The following is a 19,312-nucleotide window of genomic DNA, read 5'->3' on the forward strand; positions in this document are numbered from 1 at the left end:
GTAACCAGGAACTGTTTAGACTTCAAGTACTAAGATATATAAGTCTCACTGTTCTAGCTTCTTTAGGATATTATTCTCTTAACATGAAATCATGGATCTCTTTATGCATATACACATATATAAGGGTATGGTATGTATATGAAGGATGAAACATAAAAGACAAGTTTGTCATTGATATTAGAAATATACACAATACGTTTATTAAAACGATTTGCATAAGTGCATATTATACCCAATCAGCATTTTTAACTAAACTCTAGGAATCTAACTTTATGATACAGTCAAAACATAGTGACCGAATGCACATAACAAACTGTAGCGTCTCTAGTTAGAGACCAGTTGTATTATCAAGGCTTAACGAATTCTTGCTAATGTGTGTGTAATACTCAAGAACAGGTATTCGTTATATCAGTCACGTTCAGTGAACCATTTATTAGCACCCATGATTTCTCCTAGTGTCTCTACATCGATAATCTGAGACCAATTATCCTAGACGTTAAGTAGAGATAGATCATGCTGGTTTCACTGGATTGATATTGTCCAGTTATCAATCCTGTAACCAGGAACTATTTAGACTTCAAGTACTAAGAGATATAAGTCTCATTGTTCTAGCTTCTTTAGAACATTATTCTCTTAATATGAAATCATGGATCTCTTTATGCATATACACATATATAAGGGTATAGTATGTATATGAAGGATGAAATATAAAAGACAAGTTTGCCCATTGATATTAGAAATATATACAATACGTTTATTAAAATGATTTGCATAAGTGCATATTCCAACAGTGGGCCCATTTGCATCATCTCACACTTAACACTAAATGTGGGATTCCTTAGATAAACTTATTTAAGGGATTTTTTGTGGGATCCACTCCACATTGTACTTTGATGATTGGATTCGTCTATTTTTCTTGTCTCTATTGAAGGATTGTCTTTGCAAAAAATTAGATAAACCAGAAGTCATTTGACTGTTGATTAAATGGTCACCAATTTAAATGTTTATCGAAAATATTTTGTTCGTCTATTTATTTGATAAAAATTAGATATCTTAATAGTTTTCAATTTGTCTAAGTTTTTGCATAAATGATCTTGGAATAGATGCCAACAAAATAGAGGATCATTGAAATATAATATAGAATGAGTCATATAATGGATCCCTTAAATAAGCTTATTTATGAGATTCCTCAATGGAAAGGGAGAGCAATCATGTGTTAATAGGGTTAGATATACTTTTTTAAAGTCCAGTTAAAAAATAAAGCCGATAACGCAGCCCACTTTCTACAGTAAATATTAGTTTAGTTCACTTTTAATGAAATGCGTGCGACACGGAATCCATTGAGCGTGGTACTATTCACTGAGTGTTCATCAATTGCCATCGTGTGACAATGACTATTTGAAATTGTATAAAAATGATATTTGTTGATATATTTTATGTCTTTTCTTATATAAATATATAAAAGACTAATGAAACTAACATAAAACACATAATTCAAGCTTATAAAGTCACATGCACCCGTAATATAACATAAAAATGACGGTTACTAATTGCCACTGTTCGAAAGTGGCAATTTGCCCTTTTTTTTTTCTAAAAAAAATTTCACCGAGTGCTTGGTAGGGTACCAGCGCTTGGCGCTAAAAATATGGAAGAGTTATAAAGTGAGTTTTATTTGTCAAAAGTGGGCTTATTAATCATTGCAATATTTTAGGTGAATTTGTTTATCATTAATTTTTGAGATAATTAGGCTTAGATTCTTTAGAAAAACAGTTTTTAGATGGAGACCGGGGATGTTTTAAAATTTATAAGAAATTTTTTTTAATTTATAATAATTTATAAAAAAATCTTTTTAATTCATAATAAAGTCATTCTCCAATTTAAAGGGTATTTTCCCCTATTTGAAGGGTATTTCTTCTCCTAGAGTGTAGAGCAGGTTTTGTAGAGGCTGTATGTTAGGTTTTAACTCCGAGATTTTGAGGCCCAAAATCTTAGAGTTAAAACCTAACATAAAGCCGTTAAAGAAGAAAAATAAAAAGATTTAATTAAAAATTCTAAATCATTACCGATTTTAATCTAAAAAGACTCATAAAATAAACTGGACTTTAAGTCTTTTTTAATTTTTTTTTCTCATTTTTTTTTAAACAGAACAAAATATACTTATTTATTAATTTTAGGGTTTTAGAATGTATGAGGGCTATGAGCTTCTTTTATTTTTGTCACAAAATAGGCAGTAGTGCTAGATATACCACATTTTTATACCATAATTTCATACCACCTTATGTGGCAACTTACATGGCATTCATACATTGGATACTAAAAAATAAAAAGAAAAACCCAAAAAGAAAAAGAAAAACTTTGTCCAATAAAGTAATGACACGTGAGATGGTATAAGAATGTGGTATAAGAAATGTGGTAAGAATAGCATTATTCCAAAATAGGCCTTGGAATATGATTCTGTTTTATTTCACTCCTTTTCTTGAGAACAAGTTCGAAGCTTTGTAAGAGCATAGCTTTATCGTACAGGCCGGCGTCGTTTCAGCCCAGAGACGAAGGAGAGGACCGAGGACTTGGCCCTTGGAAGAAGAAGAGAGAGACCGTCCATCCGCTGCTCTGGTAAGTCCCCGAAAGATGTCTTGCTCCTTGTTCTTGTTCTCTTTTCCCTCTTTCTCTCCGATTTCATTCTTCAGTGAAACCCTAGAATTATTGTTATTCAATTTTGGTGGGAAAGAAAGAGTTTTTTTCGCAAATTATTGAATAAAGTTTTGAACTTGCGAAGTATGTGTCACTGTAGAATAAGAGATAGAAGAGTAAGAGATGACCTCATTTATGAAATGGCGGTACAGTCATGTGAAAATTGGTGGGTTGTGAGTGATGAAGGCCATGGAGTGCACTATTCAGTTGATTTCAAATTTTATGAAATGGGTCAGTTTTCTGTTATTTATGTTTTTATATCACTATGATAGCATGGAAATATAGACAAAGATACAATGGAATTGAGTACCTGGATGAATGTAACGAACCTGAAATGATTGGGGCAAGGCTCTCTTACCGTATAGCATAAAGAGTTGTTTATTCAGTTAATGTAGTTGGTTACTTGAATAGTTGCAAAAGTTAAAACGGTACAAATTACACATATATACAATCCGGCTACTACACTAATTTGACTTTGCAAGGTCAAATAGTTAAGTTGTAGGACTGATCAGGTTTTCAAAAGGCGTAGCAGAGGCGCCAGCCATTCTCCTGAGGCACATGATTGTTTAGCAAAAAGCATAGTGGGCGTACAGCTTTGACGGTTTAGTGGTGAGAGGTGCACGCCATGTTGCAGAAGTGGTGCGATTTTCAAAAGAGGCATAAGCCTCGCCACAGGGATAACCTTTTGTTTTTTTTTTGGTTGAAAACATTCAGACTTTGGTCTGTGCCTCTTTAAAGAAACTGTTTGTTTCATATGTTTCTTGTGTTTTAGTGAAACAGTGCGTTTCACCTTTTGCCAGCCCAAATTCAGCTCTTTCCCTCCCACCTGATAGCCAGCCAAATTAGGGCATTCATTTTCTTCCCATCAAACACCACCTCCATAGCTCACTCTCTATCCTTCTGTATTGTTTCTTTATCTTTTTATCCCACCCTCCAATATGTGGAATACTTAGTAGCTAAAAGCCTAGAATGGGGCAAATTCTATCGTTTTTATACTCTGTTTTATGTTTTCTCTTTTTTTTTTTTTTTGTTATTATTATTATTATTATTTTATGGTTTCTAAGCTAGAAGCCTAGAAGGCTCTTTTTGTAAGATTATATGTGGAATAATCTGTTTCTTTTTAAGATTGAATATTCTATGACTAATTGAATATTATATGCTTTGGGATTGCTTCGCATGCTTGAATGGCAATTATTGCATTATGTTGAAGTATTTTATATTATTCTCATATTTTTTCTTAATTATAAAAATTCATTTTGTGAAAGGCCTATGCCTCAATGCCTAAGGCTTACGAATCTTTTCTGAAAACATTGGGACTGATTTTGGCATTGTCTAATAATTTTCCAGTTGAATTATTTATTGAGCATCCTTGCTACTCGTGAAAAAATTCTGATTCCTTGAATTATTTCTCGAGCAACTAGAATTTTTATTAAGTTTTCTTTGTCGTAAAATTGAAGTTAATGTTATTCTTGTAGGGAACATGTTCCACAGCAATTAATTTATAAGGCAGGGTGTTCTGCAATGGATTTTGTGCCAGAGGAGATTAAGACTGTAACCATGGACTCTACAACTAAGGGGATTGAGGATTCATCTGTTAAGATAAAGGTGATGTTCTTTGCCAGAGCTCGAGATCTTACTGGCTTGAATGATATGCCATTGGAAGTGTCGTCCGGTAGTACTGCTGATGATTGTTTAAATAAGGTCATCGCCATGTTTCCAAGCTTGGAAGAGATCCGTAGGTGTATGGTGCTTGCCCTGAATGAGGAGTACACAACTGAGTCGGCAATTGTTAAAGACAAAGATGAGTTGGCCATAATACCTCCAATAAGTGGTGGTTAAATGTATCTCATATCACCAAGAACTGTAAGAATATACATGTAGTCTAAACCTTGGATACTAATAGAAAGTTGTTCTCAGCTTTATCTTAACATTTGATAGACAATAAAGAAAGAGAAAATAAACACATAAATTTGAGTTTCCTAGGACATGCATGTGTTATCTTGTGCTTATTTGTACAAACAATGGTTTAGCAAATAGATTATCCACTTTTTTTGATTCTGTGCAACTGAAATTTATAGAGATTTAGTAATCCTTTTCTTTTTCCTCTAACGTTCAAGTGTTTTCTATACTTTTCATTAACCAAATTATTATCTCATGAAGGCCTAATTTCTATTGGATCACTATTATGATTTCTTAATGTGGTACAATATAGATTTAGCTTTATATGAAACTGAAAAAAAAAAAAAATTAAACTATAAGGACCATCTTTGGAAGCCAAATAAATTTTCCACAACTAGTTGGGAGTTAAATCTCATGGTAGGAAATATATTCATTAATCCAAATGATAGATATGCCAAATGTAGACTATCTCTGTTTCTAACACAATAGTCATGTAATCCCAAAATTTATTTGCAAGGAAATTGTTTCTAGCAAGTAGCAAGATAGATATATAATTTACACACACACATATACATACATGTATGTTATACAATCTCGTTCATATCTCACCTCACCCATCTTACGGTTCTTGCCTTAAGAATTTCTTATAACCCCAACTTCACAACTTGGCAGAGAAAAATACTAATTTCTGCAAAGAAATTGTGTTGAAAGTATTAATGTGTGAAGGATGTGAAAGTAAGGTTTCCAAATGCTTGAGAGGTTTTCAAGGTTAAAATTCTTATATATATATAGTCTTGCATTATAACCCAACTTCACAACTTGGCAGAGAAAAATACTAATTTCTGCAAAGAAATTGTGTTGAAAGTATTAATGTATGGTGAAGGATGTGAAAGTAAGGTTTCCAAATGCTTGAGAGGTTTTCCAAGGTAAAAATTCTTATATATAGTCTTTCTCTGCAAGACGTTAAAGAACGGATGTATATATTTTATAGTCCCTTTTTTTTTTTTTTTTATAAGTTTTTGATTTTATTCTTGGCAGAGCTTAGTACTTTAAGGTATAAATAGTCAACTGAGACTTGTTTCTCAGTTTTAACTCATTGTTTTGAGCTCCTGTTTTTTTGCTAGATTTAGGTTTTAACTCTTGAGCTTTGAGCCTTTGAATGATGATTTTATACCCTACAAGATAGAAACCATATCTTAAAATGTTGAACCCTGTAAATAATGAGGTCCATTGACTTTAAATACCAAACTTTAATAATTTTTTAGTTTAGGTACTAAAATTTAATAGCATTTTAGTTTAGATACTAGTTGAAAAGTCAAACAAACTAATAAAGTGAAGGGTATTAGAATTCATAAAAATTACATCATATGCCACTACAATAAAAAAAATTTAAAAAATTCCCAACTAACCACCGGCCACCTTCGTCCGGCCGACCACCGGCCACCGCCGTCCGGCCGACCACCGACCAACGCCGTTCAACAACACAAAAACAACTTGGCATAGAAGGGATTCGAACCCTTCTCATGCAAGAGAAAGAGACACCTCTTACCACTACACTACATAATAATTTCAATAAAAGTATTACTTTGACCTCTATTTATCCAATATTGTAATACAATTTTAAAAAAAAAAAATTTAATTCAGTCACAAGTCACAAGTTAAACTGTGACTGTCTCACAATTTGTTGTGACTGTCATGGTAAGTTGAAAGAGATACCTTCCCCAATTGCACTAGTAATTATTTTGTATAAAAAATATTGTTTTGACCTCTATTTATACTACATTGTAGTACAATTTTTCAAAAACATTCAATCAAGTCACAACTGAACCGTGACTGTCTCATAATTTAGTTGTGATTGTTCTGTAGTCACAACTAAATCTGAAGTTGTGACTGTCACAATTTGAAAAAGATAGACCATAAACTCTAGCATGCAAACTATAGAAAGTACACCTAAACCACCCCCAAAACTCATATAACAAAATTTGAAGTTGTGACTAATATTAAGAAAAAGATAAGTTTAACATAAAATACATAAATGTTTAACATAAAAGCTCACGTACAATAGAGAAGAGGTTCAGAGTATCCCCTACATAACCAGCAAAAATATTTCAAATTCCCAAAGAACAAATTCAGAGTTAAAAGGCTTAAAGCAACCTTGCTTACCAAGACCAGCATTCTTATTTACTACCCATTTTGAGTTTTATTACTTGTTTTACTGAAAAAACTCTGAGTTGGTCATTGAGCAATGAATTAATTTCAAAAAATGACAAACCCATGAACAATACATGGAAACCCATAATCAACATCAATGCAAAAGTATCGGTAAACCTATTCTGCCAAAAAGGGGGGGGGGGGGGAAAGGAAACAAAAGCCCAAATGATTCATTGGTTATAACCTTATTACTCTCAAATAAAAAATTACACAGGTAGCAAAATGAAAATCATAATTTAGAAAACATTAAAAGAACACACACTTGTCATAAGAATGGAAAAGAAGTCACAATGAAAACTGAACATACGTGCAAATACAAAGTCGCAATTTGACATCAAAATTCAAAACCTTTGTGGCACTCACTATAATGCACTAAGTCTTCTTTTGTGTAAAGTAATTGCTTTGAACCTAATTTATATAATATTGTGTATATATATTTTTTTTAAAATAATTGATCCAGTCAGTCACAACTAATTAGATCTAAGTTGTGACTGTCATAATTTAGTTGTAACTGTTCGCACAACGACCAAACAGTAATTTTTTAACAATTATTAATTATACTAAACCCAATAAACAGGCCAAGGGCAAAATCGGAATATGAAATAAGCCCACTAGAAATGGGCTAGGCTGGAAATAAGGTTTGGTATCTAATCTAAAATGTTTTTAAGAAAGTTAGTAGCCAAACTAAAAAAAATAGTCATGTGTTGGTATTCCAAAAAGTTATTAGAATTAGGTAGTTAATCCTAATTTTCTCTAAATAATGGGCTAAAAATGACAAAAAACACATAAAATGACCCACGTCCATTCCTTAACTGAAGTTCTAGAGAGAATTTTCGTATATATATATATATCTTACCCTTTGGTGTGCATCTCTTTCATATTATATTTTACATGCATATATATCATTATTTTTTTCATTTAATTAATTAAGTAGGTGTTGAAGATGTTGTGGTTGAGTACCCAAATCATAGAGTGGTTGTGAAGGGCAACGACAAGTGCCATAACAATAAGAATAAGAAATGCCCAGGAGGGGAAAATATATTCCAATACCCTCCTCAATATTCAGTTCAATATAGTTACCCTTGTCAAAATTTGGGTGATGACAATCCTTTTGCATGTTCCATAATGTAATAATTTTAAGCTTGTAATTATTGGGATGGGGTGAATTTAGGCAAAGTTAAATTTCTTCTAGTGAGACTTTCTCCATTGTTCCTTTCATGTTGGCTTTGAGCTCCTTTTGGATTAGAATATCATCATCAATTACATACATCAGCCAATTATGCAAAATTTTGTGGACTATCACCTCTTCATTCATCAATATAGAAAAGGAAAATAAAAAATCTTGAACATCAAGTGCTATGAAATGGATTCCTCCGTTAGGCTTCTGCGAAACTTAGTTTTGATGATTTCATAATTAAAAAAAAAAAAAAAACAATAACAATAACAGCTTATGCAGCTCAAGGTACTACGCATTGGTGTTGATGAAATACCGAAGATTTGAAAATCTGGAAATATTGAGGAAAATATTGACAAAATACCACTCATGCGTTCACTAGTATGATTTATTGAAAATAAATGGCTGTTAGTGAGGAACATGTGAAACTGCAAAAATATGCATTCATTTGTTTATAGCACATAATAGCACTCCTAAAAAAGCTTATTTTGCAGCACCAAACTCTTACTCAAGTTCAACCTGAATTTGATGGGGTTGGAATATTCTCAACTGTAACGCCCCGATCCTAGGGCCCACAAATACACTGAAACTTTGTCTTTTAAACCTCTTTTCAAAGAATGAGCCATGCACTTAACATAATAATTAAATACATTTGATAAATAAGAGTGTGAGCCCAAAACATTTATGTAAAATTTACTGTATAAAATCAGTTAAATCAAATTAAAGTGGGTCCCACTGCCTCGTCTTCTCCTCACTGCCTCCTCAGCCTGCTTAACCTGCAAAACACTAACAACCACACTGCACCATACACATGGTACACCGGGTCATTTAAACAAACAACCCGGTAAGCTCACTAGAGCTCGTATAAGTGAAATGTCATACTAATAATTGTACTCTGACAAATCAATTGCATAATCATAAACCATTAACCTCAATCTCAATCATTCACATCCTAATTAATATCCTCAATGCATAGACACCATCATTTCCGTCCTCATGATTCAAGCTTAGATTTCACTAAATCCTAGTAAACAAATGCAATACAAGCAACCCAACAACCATCTATCTAATTTCACACACTTCGTTTCTTGGAAATCCTCCAGTTTTATAACTACTTTCAAAAATCTCCTTCCAAAACCATTTTTAAATCCCCTTAACCGCAAATCAAGCTCTGAACTGAATTTATCCTTGGAAACCGATATCTCGAAACACTTATTCTTAAAGCTCACATCATCCTCGTACCTGTACTGTAGACAATGTCCTGGCCACAATTCCGCGCTCGAGCAGGCTCAAATCCTAGCCACAATCTCGTACGGTTGACCCTTCCGCACGAGCAGGCTCGTATCCTGGCCACAATCTCGTACGGATGACCCTTCCGCACGAGCAGGCTCGTATCCTGGCCACAATCTCGTACGGATGACCCTTCCGCACGAGCAGGCTCGTATCCTGGCCACAATCTCGTACGGATGACCCTTCCGCACGAGCAGGCTCGTATCCTGGCCACAATCTCGTACGGATGACCCTTCCGCACGAGCAGGCTCGTATCCTAGCCACAATCTCATACGGAGGGGTCTCTCCGTACGAGCAGGCTCGTATCCTAGCCACAATCTCATACGGAGGGGTCTCTCCGTACGAGCAGGCTCGTATCCTAGCCACAATCTCATACGGAGGGGTCTCTCCGTACGAGCAGGCTCGTATCCTAGCCACAATCTCATACGGAGGGGTCTCTCCGTACGAGCAGGCTCGTCCAATCCGTACTCGCATTTCCAACTCACAACATTTTTCCCAAAATTTCTCTGAACTCTGCCGAATCCTTCCGAATTTGATCCCCGCTTATAAACCATCACTTGTCTGTCACTCGAAACATACTGACTTTTCCTCAATAATTAGTTTGATCATTTGTATCTAATAACTGCCTAATCATCAATCATTAACCTCGACTATAATTAATCATTCTCTAATTTGGTGACTCTCCTCTAAGCAACGCTATAATTCCCAATTAATTCCTTCGCCTCAAATCCTCGTCAATTCATTTTCCTAATTCAAATCCTACACCTAATCTTCTCTAACGTAAAACAGCAAATCTTTAAAACAGACAATGAAACCACGGTACTCAACAATATAAGCAGATAAGCTTCACTTAAAATTTAACTACGTAAAAGTCCGGAATACCCTTCACGGTGCCATTGCTCGGATACCAAATCCGGCAACATAACGGCATCGGAATGAGATTTCCCGAGCCCATGTACCTGTTAAGACCAGACAACCAATATTTAAATATTCAGGATTCACAGCTTGACCATTCAATGACCGAAATGGACGGTAACCACCACGCACGGTGACTGCCCGGTCCTAAACCACGCAGAAATTTCACAGAACTCACCAAATAACCACAGAGGGTCTCTTAGAAATTCAATTTGGGCAAAATGAGAGAAATGATCGCTGACCCGCCGCCACAAGTGGCGGAAGCAAGGGTGGCAGCGGCGTCATATCCTATAAAAATGATTTTTCAACTAACAATCAACCAAATTTCAACATAGACACTTCAACTGGATGAAAAATAACTCAGGAATCATTTAAATAGGTTCAAATCAAGGTAAACCCGAAATGAGTACAAGCCTTAAAATTTCAAATCTCTGGATTCTCAAAATTGACACGCAAGAACAAGGGAGAAAGAAAGCTCGTACCTAGAGGATCATTTCTCATAACTGGACCGACGGCCAATTATCGCCGGAAACGCCGGAATCGGCGGCGGAAGCCGCCGGCCTTGAGTGGTCGATTCGCCGTCGTGCGAACTCCGATGGACGATCGGAGGGTACCATCGTGATGGGTTCGACGAGAGGGAGCTTTCTGGGCCAGAGTTGGGTTGCGAAACCGCCGGAACCGTCGCGTCACCACCAGAGCTACAACCGGCCCTAACTGGGTTTCTGGTTTGGGGAATTCATGGGCTGAACCGATGCCAGGGAAAAGAAGAGGGAGGGACGGCGAGGAGATCTGGGCCGGTCCCGTCGTCAGCCACGGCCGGACGCGCCGCCACGCGCCGGTGACAGTGACGGCTGCACAGTTGCAGCGAGAGAGAGACGCGCGGGCGAGAGAGAGCACGGGGAGAGAGGAGAGAGATATAAAGGAGAGAGAGAGTGTTCTAGAGAGAGAGAGAAATTTCTAGAAATCTGAATTTTTAAACCCCAAATTTGTCATTTTACGAAATTGCCCCTCGCTTTAAATGCCCATAACTTTCAAACCGTAACTCCGATTGACGCGTGCCGCGTGTCTACGAGCTCGTGGGCTCGAGATCTATCAAACGGACCCAAGGTCAAAGACGAAAGTCTCTTAGTTTTAAAAGTCAACTTTGGGTCGGGTCGTTACATCAACCAAGACACAGACATCACTGAACCCGTCCAAATTGCACCCTAGATATTTCACCCCTCTTCCAAGAAAAAGGCTACATCTTAAATTAATGTACTTAACAGTCTTCCAAAGAAATTTTGAAGAGGTTACTCTTAAGATATTTGGTAATATTTTACATTGTTGAGTCAGCTAAGGGGGATTACTTAATGGAGTCATGGAGAATGATCCATAACATCCTATTTTTGACACAAGTTTTCAAGGGGGTTCACTCCGTATAGGAATTTGACGATCCGAACCGTCTATTTTGTAGGTCTTCATTAAAAGATCATTTTTGCAAAAAATCAAGTAAATCAGAAACCATTTACCTACAAATATTAAATAGTCAATATTTCAAGTGTTTATTTTGTTGACCACTTAATATTTGTAGGTCAACGGTTTCCGATTTACCTAATTTTTTGCAAGGATGATTCTTTAATGATGACCTAAAAAATAGACGGTTTGGATCGTTGAAATCCTATATGGAGTGGACCCCATTAAAAAACTTGTGTCAAAATTTATGCCAAAAATAGAATGACATGGATTCATCCCTTATTTAATATATGGTTGAACTAGTGTTAACTGGATTTGAAAATCCAACTGCTAGCAGGGAGAGGATATGCAATATTTTGGATACTGTGACACAGTGTGAGTGAGTGTGTATGGATATAGTTCCCTTATAGTTTGCATTTATGCCATATCCTTGGTACTGTGTGTTGAGAGTAATGTGGAGAAATGTCTCACATCAGAAAACTAGAGCTTAGCATATGTGCTTATAAGTCTTTGGCATCTCCAGCCATTGCCAATTGGTTTTGGGTTGGATGCTCTAATTCTATCATGATATCAGAGCTTGGTTATCGCGTGTAAGGCCCAACAGCCACAAGTGCTCCCACGTCACCCAATACAATTTGTTCACGTGTAAGGCTCAAAATCTCGCCACACGTGCGGGGGCGTGTTGAGAGTAATGTGAAGCAATATCCCACATCGGAAAACTAGAACTTAGCATATGTACTTATAAGTCTTGAGCCTCTCCACCCATTGCTATTGATTTTGAATTGGATGCTCTAATTCTATTACTGTGGAACATGTGTGATCCGTTTTGTTAGGCCATTTATGTTTGATATCTATGCTATATTTTGTAGTGTCATGAAATTTGATTTATGTAAGTTCTAAGTTATGGTGATTGAGGTATTATATAGCTATGTGATTAACTGTTATTTTTTCAAAAATCTGTATATTGTGACTCTTTTGCTTTTTCTTTTTTTGGTCTGATGATGGTTCTTTTGCTTGTGATACTGTTAAGTGCGTAGTTTCTTTTAGTTACTTAAGTTGCAAATTCCAAGAAGTCATACTGCAGAATATATGTTCGCTATGTGAGGAGGTGTAATGGAATAAAGTAAGATCTTGGATTTCACCTTTGGCTTCGGTTTCTGCTTATTTTCTAGAAATATATGTTATTTTTCAGATTGGCTGGTAGAGATTTATGGTTTTGGTTTTATTGTAGAAAGTGAGCAACTTGTCCAAAATTTTGTATTTTAAGCTATTAATAATTTTTTTTAAATAAAAAAGGCATTAAACACTTAAGAATTAAGATTAGAGTGAGTTCTTGTAAAAATCCACATTTATACTGTACAGTGTACACTGTAGTAAATGCACATCAAAGTACCCGTTTTAACTTTTGAGTCAATCACATATCTGCTACTAGTTGACTGAGAAAGTTAAATGTTACATGATATAATGGTTTTATACGTTCAAATTTCTAGTATCTAAATGAAACTTTTTGCTATACAGGCATTCAATATCAAAACAACTGAAGCTCTTCTGCATTTGACCTTTAAATATTGTTCACACAACAATTCTGCTTTCTTATTAATTTTATATTTGTCCATCAGGTCATTCTCTAATCTCTACCATTTAACTGCTGTAGTTTTTTTCTTGGCCAAAAAAAAAACTGCTGTAGTTTTTCTAATTTTTGTGGTAAGAACTCTGCTTAATGTTTGGTTTCAGACCATGATAATGTTGAGTGTTGCATGAAGATGGATCCTTATGGGATGGTTCTGATGACGAATTGGATAGAGCATCTGATTGGTTGTTTGACAGTTCAGACTTTTATTCATTATCTGTTTTTAGTTGTTTTCCATGCATAAAATCATGTGGTTCTTCACAAGAGAGATTCAATAATGGCTTTAAGCAATCGGTTCTTGTTGGGTACAACTGGGGTCTTGTCAGAGGTGTTACAAAATAAAATAAATAAAGAAGAAAATTTTTACAACACTAATTTCTCACTTGCAGAAATCTTTATATTACTTGGAGTTTCTATATATCTTATATTAATTATATTTTTTTCTCCTTTTCCCCATTCTGGTGTATCTTCAACCCACATGTAATGCATTAGCTTGCTTCCAGATGGTTTAAGGGAGAAGTCGATTGAAACAGAAGAACAAAGAACTGGATTTCAGAAGGTGATGTTGGTGAGCTGCCAATACCATCAAATTTACTTTTGCAACACAGCAGAAAAAAAAAATCATTTACTTTTATATCCAAAAAGATTGAATGAGATTAAGAAAATGTAAAAGTCAAACAACAAGGACATGGTACTTTGTTAGACAAGTTAGCTTTATCTGTGCATTAAAAGATATCAAACCAAATAATCCGATTGCTTTTGCTTTTTCTGTGATGGCCCAGAAGTAGTCCCAACCTGAAACACATATTCCACAAGACAAGCTCAGATATATTGTTGTGTCTAGAATGCTAAAGAAACAATGCACCGCATATTCTACCATTTTCCTATGTTCAACCCACTTTTATTGGATCAAACAGGAAAATTTTATTTCTGTTGAAAATGAAAGTCAGGCATCTCACATTGATATGAATCTAGAGGTATTTGCCGTCAAATTCGATAGTTTTTTCAGAAAATGTCTTCTAGGAAATTTCTTGATATTTTCTAATATTTTCTGTACACAAGAAACTTTCATAATTTTTTTTTATAAATTTTGGCAACTGGAGTTTGCCAGCGACTGGAAAAGAGTACTCAGTGATTGGAAGCAAACCAGTAAAAGGTCATCACCAATTGGTGTTGAGCAGTTGGATGGTTGATAGCAATCAACAGTGGGTGGCTGGTGGCTGGTGGCTGGTGACTGGCGGAAAGCAAACAGCAACCAGTGACTAGTGTTTGCCAATGGACCACAGGGAAAGGGGGCGACAGCAGGCAAACGACTGACAACCGGTGGTGGTGGTGGGTGGTTGGAAACCACAGGGGAAATTATCAACCTTTGAGGTACACTCTTCTATCTTTTCTCTATTTTATTGTGCAATTTAACATGGTGTTGAAGTATTACTACACATGCAACTACCTGGGAAAAGGGAAGGAGGAGACCAAAAGAAATATTGCGGCCCAGGAGCATATTGCTCTGATACCATGTTAAAAATAAAGTTTCAAGCCTGTAGATAAGGCTATCTCCTGTAAAGCAAATCTAATTTTGGATGATAAAAAACTAAGCGTTATTGAAAGGATAGTCTTGATATTTCCCTTACTTTCTCCTCTTTCTTCTCTTCCGCATTCTTCTCCATCTCTCTGATTCCTTGTAAACTACAGCTTTCTTTCAAATTCTTCTTATTCTTCAATTCCAAATGTTACAAATGCAGAACTTTCATCTAGAGTTTGAGGTTTCTTTTCTTTTTTTGGTAAAAAGAGTTTGAGGTTCTTCTAAAAATTGTGAAAACAATAAGAAAGCAAACAATAAGTTTGTTGAGAAAGTAAGTTCCTTGGAAAATAGTTTTCAAACTATTGCTGCTATGCTTAGGGAAAACATGAATGGAGGTGGCAAAAATGGAATTGCCGGTTCGTCATCTTCAACCCCTAGGCAAGAACCTAGACTATTTGCTTTACAAGGCCTAAGCTTCTCTGTTTTTCTTTTTTATCTTTTCTCTTAAATAATGCCAAGGTGTTTTGGATTTGGTGGGGTTAAGAAGGCCAAGGTGTTTTGGAATTGCAGAATGCTGGCCTAAGCTTCTATGTTTTTCTTTTTGATCTTTTCTCTTAAATAATGGACATCTTATCCATTGCGTGAATTGCTTTGAGTTTTGATCAATAAAAAGTATCTTTCTTTTCAAAAAAAAAAAAAAAAAAAACAATAAAGTGTGAAATTATAAGTGGTTGATGTCTATGGGCATATTAATCCTTAAGTATTCCTTGGTTGGATACACAGACTGGGGATCATTTTTCAGGTGGCATCAATTGGCATACAAGCAAAATTCTTTTTTTCAAAGGCTGAATTGAAGAGGACTGCTAGAATTTGGTGGAAAAAAGTACAACAAGCACTTTCCATACATATGGGATTTATGGATTTAAGCTTGTGCCTACTAAGTTTTGTCCCCCATAAAGCTCAAGACAACAACTAGCACTTTCCTCCTTAAACACATTGAGATGATGCTTCGATCCCAGTCCAACTCCAAACTCGATCACGTTGAGTTCTTTTCAGTTGGGTAGAAACAATGCAGTTGCAGCAACTCAGTTGGAAAGAAATAACCTCTTTGAAAGCTCAAGACTAAGCCAGTTGCCAGTAAGGCCTTCTTGGTCCAAAGAAAGATGCCCATGGTAGTGCAAGTGTTGGTCAATAAAGAAATTAATAATAAATAAATTCAAAGAGTCAATTTAAGAGCTAATGTCAAAGTGTTATTAAGAATCAATGTATTTAGGTCTTAGTCCCAATGTCTGTAAGTTTTCTAAGATCCCACCATTCAATGAGTCTTGTGTATTTCTCTGATGTTTCATGAGTCTTTTAGTATTTATGTATTATTTAATTGGTCTTTTCGTAATTTAATGAGTATTATTTTAGGAGTCTTTGGGAGTTCTATTTGAAGCCTATTAAATAAGACTCTCTCTTGAAAAGAAAATCAGATTTTGGATGAATAGAAATTAAGTGTTGTTGAAAGCTTGGTGTCATGATATCTCCTTTACTTTCTCCTCTCTCTTCTCTTCCACATTTTTCTCCATCTATCTAATTCCTCCAAATAACAGTTCTCTAAACATATAATGTTTGCTAAACTTTCTACCATCTCCACAATCCTAGGAAACACCCACCTTATGATGCCCTACACCCATCTCTATAGTTCAGATGAAAGATTTTGAATAGAGAGAAAGCAATTACTCAATAAGTTAGAGAACATGCTTACCATGTTTGAGAGTTGCTCCCTGATGTAGGTCAATGATCTCAACATAGCCTCGAGAGTGTCCCTAGTCAGTTGAAACTTCACCACTGTTTCATCTAAAGAAGATTTGGTATAATCTTGCAACTACAAGACAGAAAAAAACAAAGCAAAACAAAATAACATAAATCACGTGTCTAACCAAAATGTTGGAACAAATTAATGACACTGCTATATGAAAGGGGTGAGAAACTTTGAAGTTTTAATAACGAGGTACACTTTCATGAACTCATTGTGAAAGTATAATCACAAAATTGCAACTGTTTTAATCTTCTAACGAGCTTAAACATTATATTCTTAAAAAAGGGGGGGGGGAGTGGAAAGGAAAAAATCTCGTTACTCAGTAGGAGTTACATCTAAGCTCTAGTATTTCAAATTGTGTTGCATCTCTGTCAAAGAAGTCCCTACGCCTTGGCTCAGGGTAAAGGAAGTAGTGGGTGGAGTTGTCAAAAGTCTCAGACGCATTTAAGCACACACACACACACGCACATAATATCTATACATGTGCATGCACACAGGTACTATATATATGTATTACACATACAGTTGCCCGATCATAAATTTTAATTGGCTTGTTCAAATCTCTATTAGAAAGAATCCTTCTCTGAATTTGCCTACCTTAAGATTGATGATAGCCACTCTACTAGCTGGCCCTGAGTTACAATTCTCCACGGTCCAAGTCATGGACTTCAGGCGAGGTAGAATTCCCTACATATAGAGATAAGTCAGTTACATAACAAGGGAATTCCTAAGCCAGTACACCTTCTAAAAGAACATGACATCCAAGCTTCCTAAGTCCTAACAAAGCAAAGAGTGGTGCCATTTTGCTATTCTTTCAGACATTACAACATAAGATTGCATTTTTTCATTTTGTAATTAGTTATGTTAGAAGGAATAAGACCTGCAATATAAACCAATGATGTAATATGAAACAAAACAATCAACAACTTCCTCCTAAAAATTCATACCCACCAGGTTGTGAAGAGACATGGGAGTGAGTCGAGACGCGCTGGGGACAGAAATAACCGGTGTTGAAGCTCCGAAATCATTTCGGGTTAGTCGGGCAACATGATCATCTGATAAGCCTGAGGTAAGCAAAGACGTGAAAGATGGTGGCACGCTTGTCTTGACCTGATACGAAACATTGGTCCTTGGCAATGAACGCTGAAAAAAACATCGAAAACCGAAAAAGAAAAATTGACTAGCAACGAAAATTCCAAAGAGAACCCAGAAACAATATGCGAAAATGACTGAATTCGCAGTAAGACCAATTTGATATGCTTAGAAATTAAAGGGTCAATTTCAAAGTATGAGACCTGTTCTCTGGCTACTTCGTCCTTCCACTGAGACTGATACTTGTGAAGCAGCAACACCAAAATGCTCTGCAAATCGAGCGGCAAATCGGGTGGAAACAGCTTCAAGAGGTCGTCACTAGTGAAGTCTTCATGCACCCATTTCCTGATAATCGAACGAAGGCATGCCAAAACCTGTTATTATGTTATTGTTCGCTGTCAATGTCAAGAAGAACAAATTGATTGATATAATGATATGGGTCTGTAGAAATCAGGAGAGAGAGAGAGAGAGATACCGGGTCGAGTTCGGAGAGAGAAGGAAGGTTGAGGAGGGACTGGAAATGGGACTTGTGTTGGGGGGAGCGGAGGCCGGTCTTCCTTGTTTTCCAGAGAGTGGAAAGCAATTGGTCAAGTGCTGCTTCCTCTGATTTTATGGCGGAAAGCTTATGCAATTGCAGGTACAGTGTGTCTTCCACCACTTCCATTCTCTGTTCTTTTCTGTGTTCGATTTTTTTCGCCACTGCTCCGAGTGGGAGAGCTATCATGTAGTATCCGTCAGGTTAAGGCCCATATAGGTGACAGGGTCGGATATATTTTTTCAAATTCCAGTTCAAAAATAAACTGATAAAACAGCCTCCATAATAAATCTCAACTCGGCTTACTTTAATGGTGTGTTTAAATAGAGAAAAAAAAACTTAAAATTTAAACAAAACTCAATAGTTAAAAAATTATATGCTCTAATTTCTTTATTTGAATCCATAAATATAGAATTTTATAAATTCTATATGAAAAAAAAATTGAGTTTTGAAAACTGTAAATTTCAAGTATAAATTCCACCTAAATTGGTGTCATTTTCAAAATTTCAATTTTTATAAAAAAAAAAAAAAAGTCGTGTTCATCCATCACATTACCAATTAATTACAATACCACCACCACTTCCACCATACCGCCGCTACCACCACCACCACTGCCACCGCCACCGCCATCGCCGCCGCCATTATCACCACCACAACCACCAACACCACTTCCGCCGCCACCACCACCTCTGCCACCACTCCCACCAACACCGCCACCATCGTCACCACCACTACCACCGCCCGCCACCACCTTCGCCGCTACTACTGCTACCATTGTCGTCGCTACTACTGCTACCACCGTCGCCGCCACCGCCACCACCGACACTGACACTACCGTCGCCGCCTCCATCACCAGTGCCATCATCACCACCATCGCCGTCGTCGTTGCCACCACCATCACCACCACCGCCAATGTCGCTGTTGCCACCACCTCCAATACCCCCAATTTTTGCCACCACCATTTCTCCCATCGCCGGTGGGCCATCAACCCTACTACCATCGTCAACTCACCACAAGCATCATTTTTATTGTTGTCACCATCACAATCACCATCACTCTTTTATCAAACTACTATAAATTTCGTATTTAAATTCCAT

At 36.3% G+C, this 19,312-nt stretch overlaps 2 protein-coding genes across 4 annotated transcripts; one reads left to right on the forward strand and one right to left on the reverse strand.

Annotated features, from left to right (window-relative positions):
* The first annotated feature begins 2,480 nt into the window (after positions 1-2,480).
* Positions 2,481-4,660, forward strand: CNX7 (co-factor for nitrate, reductase and xanthine dehydrogenase 7). 2 transcript variants are annotated; one of them, XM_086248834.1, is made up of 3 exons: positions 2,481-2,613; positions 2,792-2,922; positions 4,167-4,660. In XM_086248834.1, exon 3 carries the CDS (start codon positions 4,213-4,215, stop codon positions 4,528-4,530), a length of 318 nt encoding a protein of 105 aa, XP_086104960.1. In that variant the 5' UTR covers positions 2,481-2,613; positions 2,792-2,922; positions 4,167-4,212; the 3' UTR covers positions 4,531-4,660. The 2 variants fall into 2 exon arrangements, with proteins under 2 accessions (XP_086104960.1, XP_086104959.1); XM_086248833.1 differs by lacking the exon at positions 2,792-2,922 and having other exon boundaries at positions 2,482-2,613.
* A 9,213-nt stretch (positions 4,661-13,873) lies between these two features.
* On the reverse strand, positions 13,874-18,396 carry LOC147282785 (uncharacterized). Of its 2 annotated transcripts, none has more exons than XM_086248651.1 (6): positions 18,156-18,396; positions 17,884-18,054; positions 17,540-17,731; positions 17,186-17,275; positions 16,535-16,654; positions 13,874-14,057 (listed from the first exon to the last, which is right to left on the reverse strand). In XM_086248651.1, exons 1-6 carry the CDS (start codon positions 18,342-18,344, stop codon positions 13,998-14,000), a joined length of 822 nt encoding a protein of 273 aa, XP_086104777.1. In that variant the 5' UTR covers positions 18,345-18,396; the 3' UTR covers positions 13,874-13,997. The 2 variants fall into 2 exon arrangements, with proteins under 2 accessions (XP_086104777.1, XP_086104776.1); XM_086248650.1 differs by lacking the exon at positions 13,874-14,057 and adding an exon at positions 15,650-15,928.
* Positions 18,397-19,312: the final 916 nt, after the last annotated feature.

Source organism: Dryas octopetala, chromosome 6, assembly GCF_963921425.1.
Source record: "Dryas octopetala chromosome 6, drDryOcto1.1, whole genome shotgun sequence".
NCBI classification, from domain to species: Eukaryota; Viridiplantae; Streptophyta; class Magnoliopsida; order Rosales; family Rosaceae; genus Dryas; species Dryas octopetala.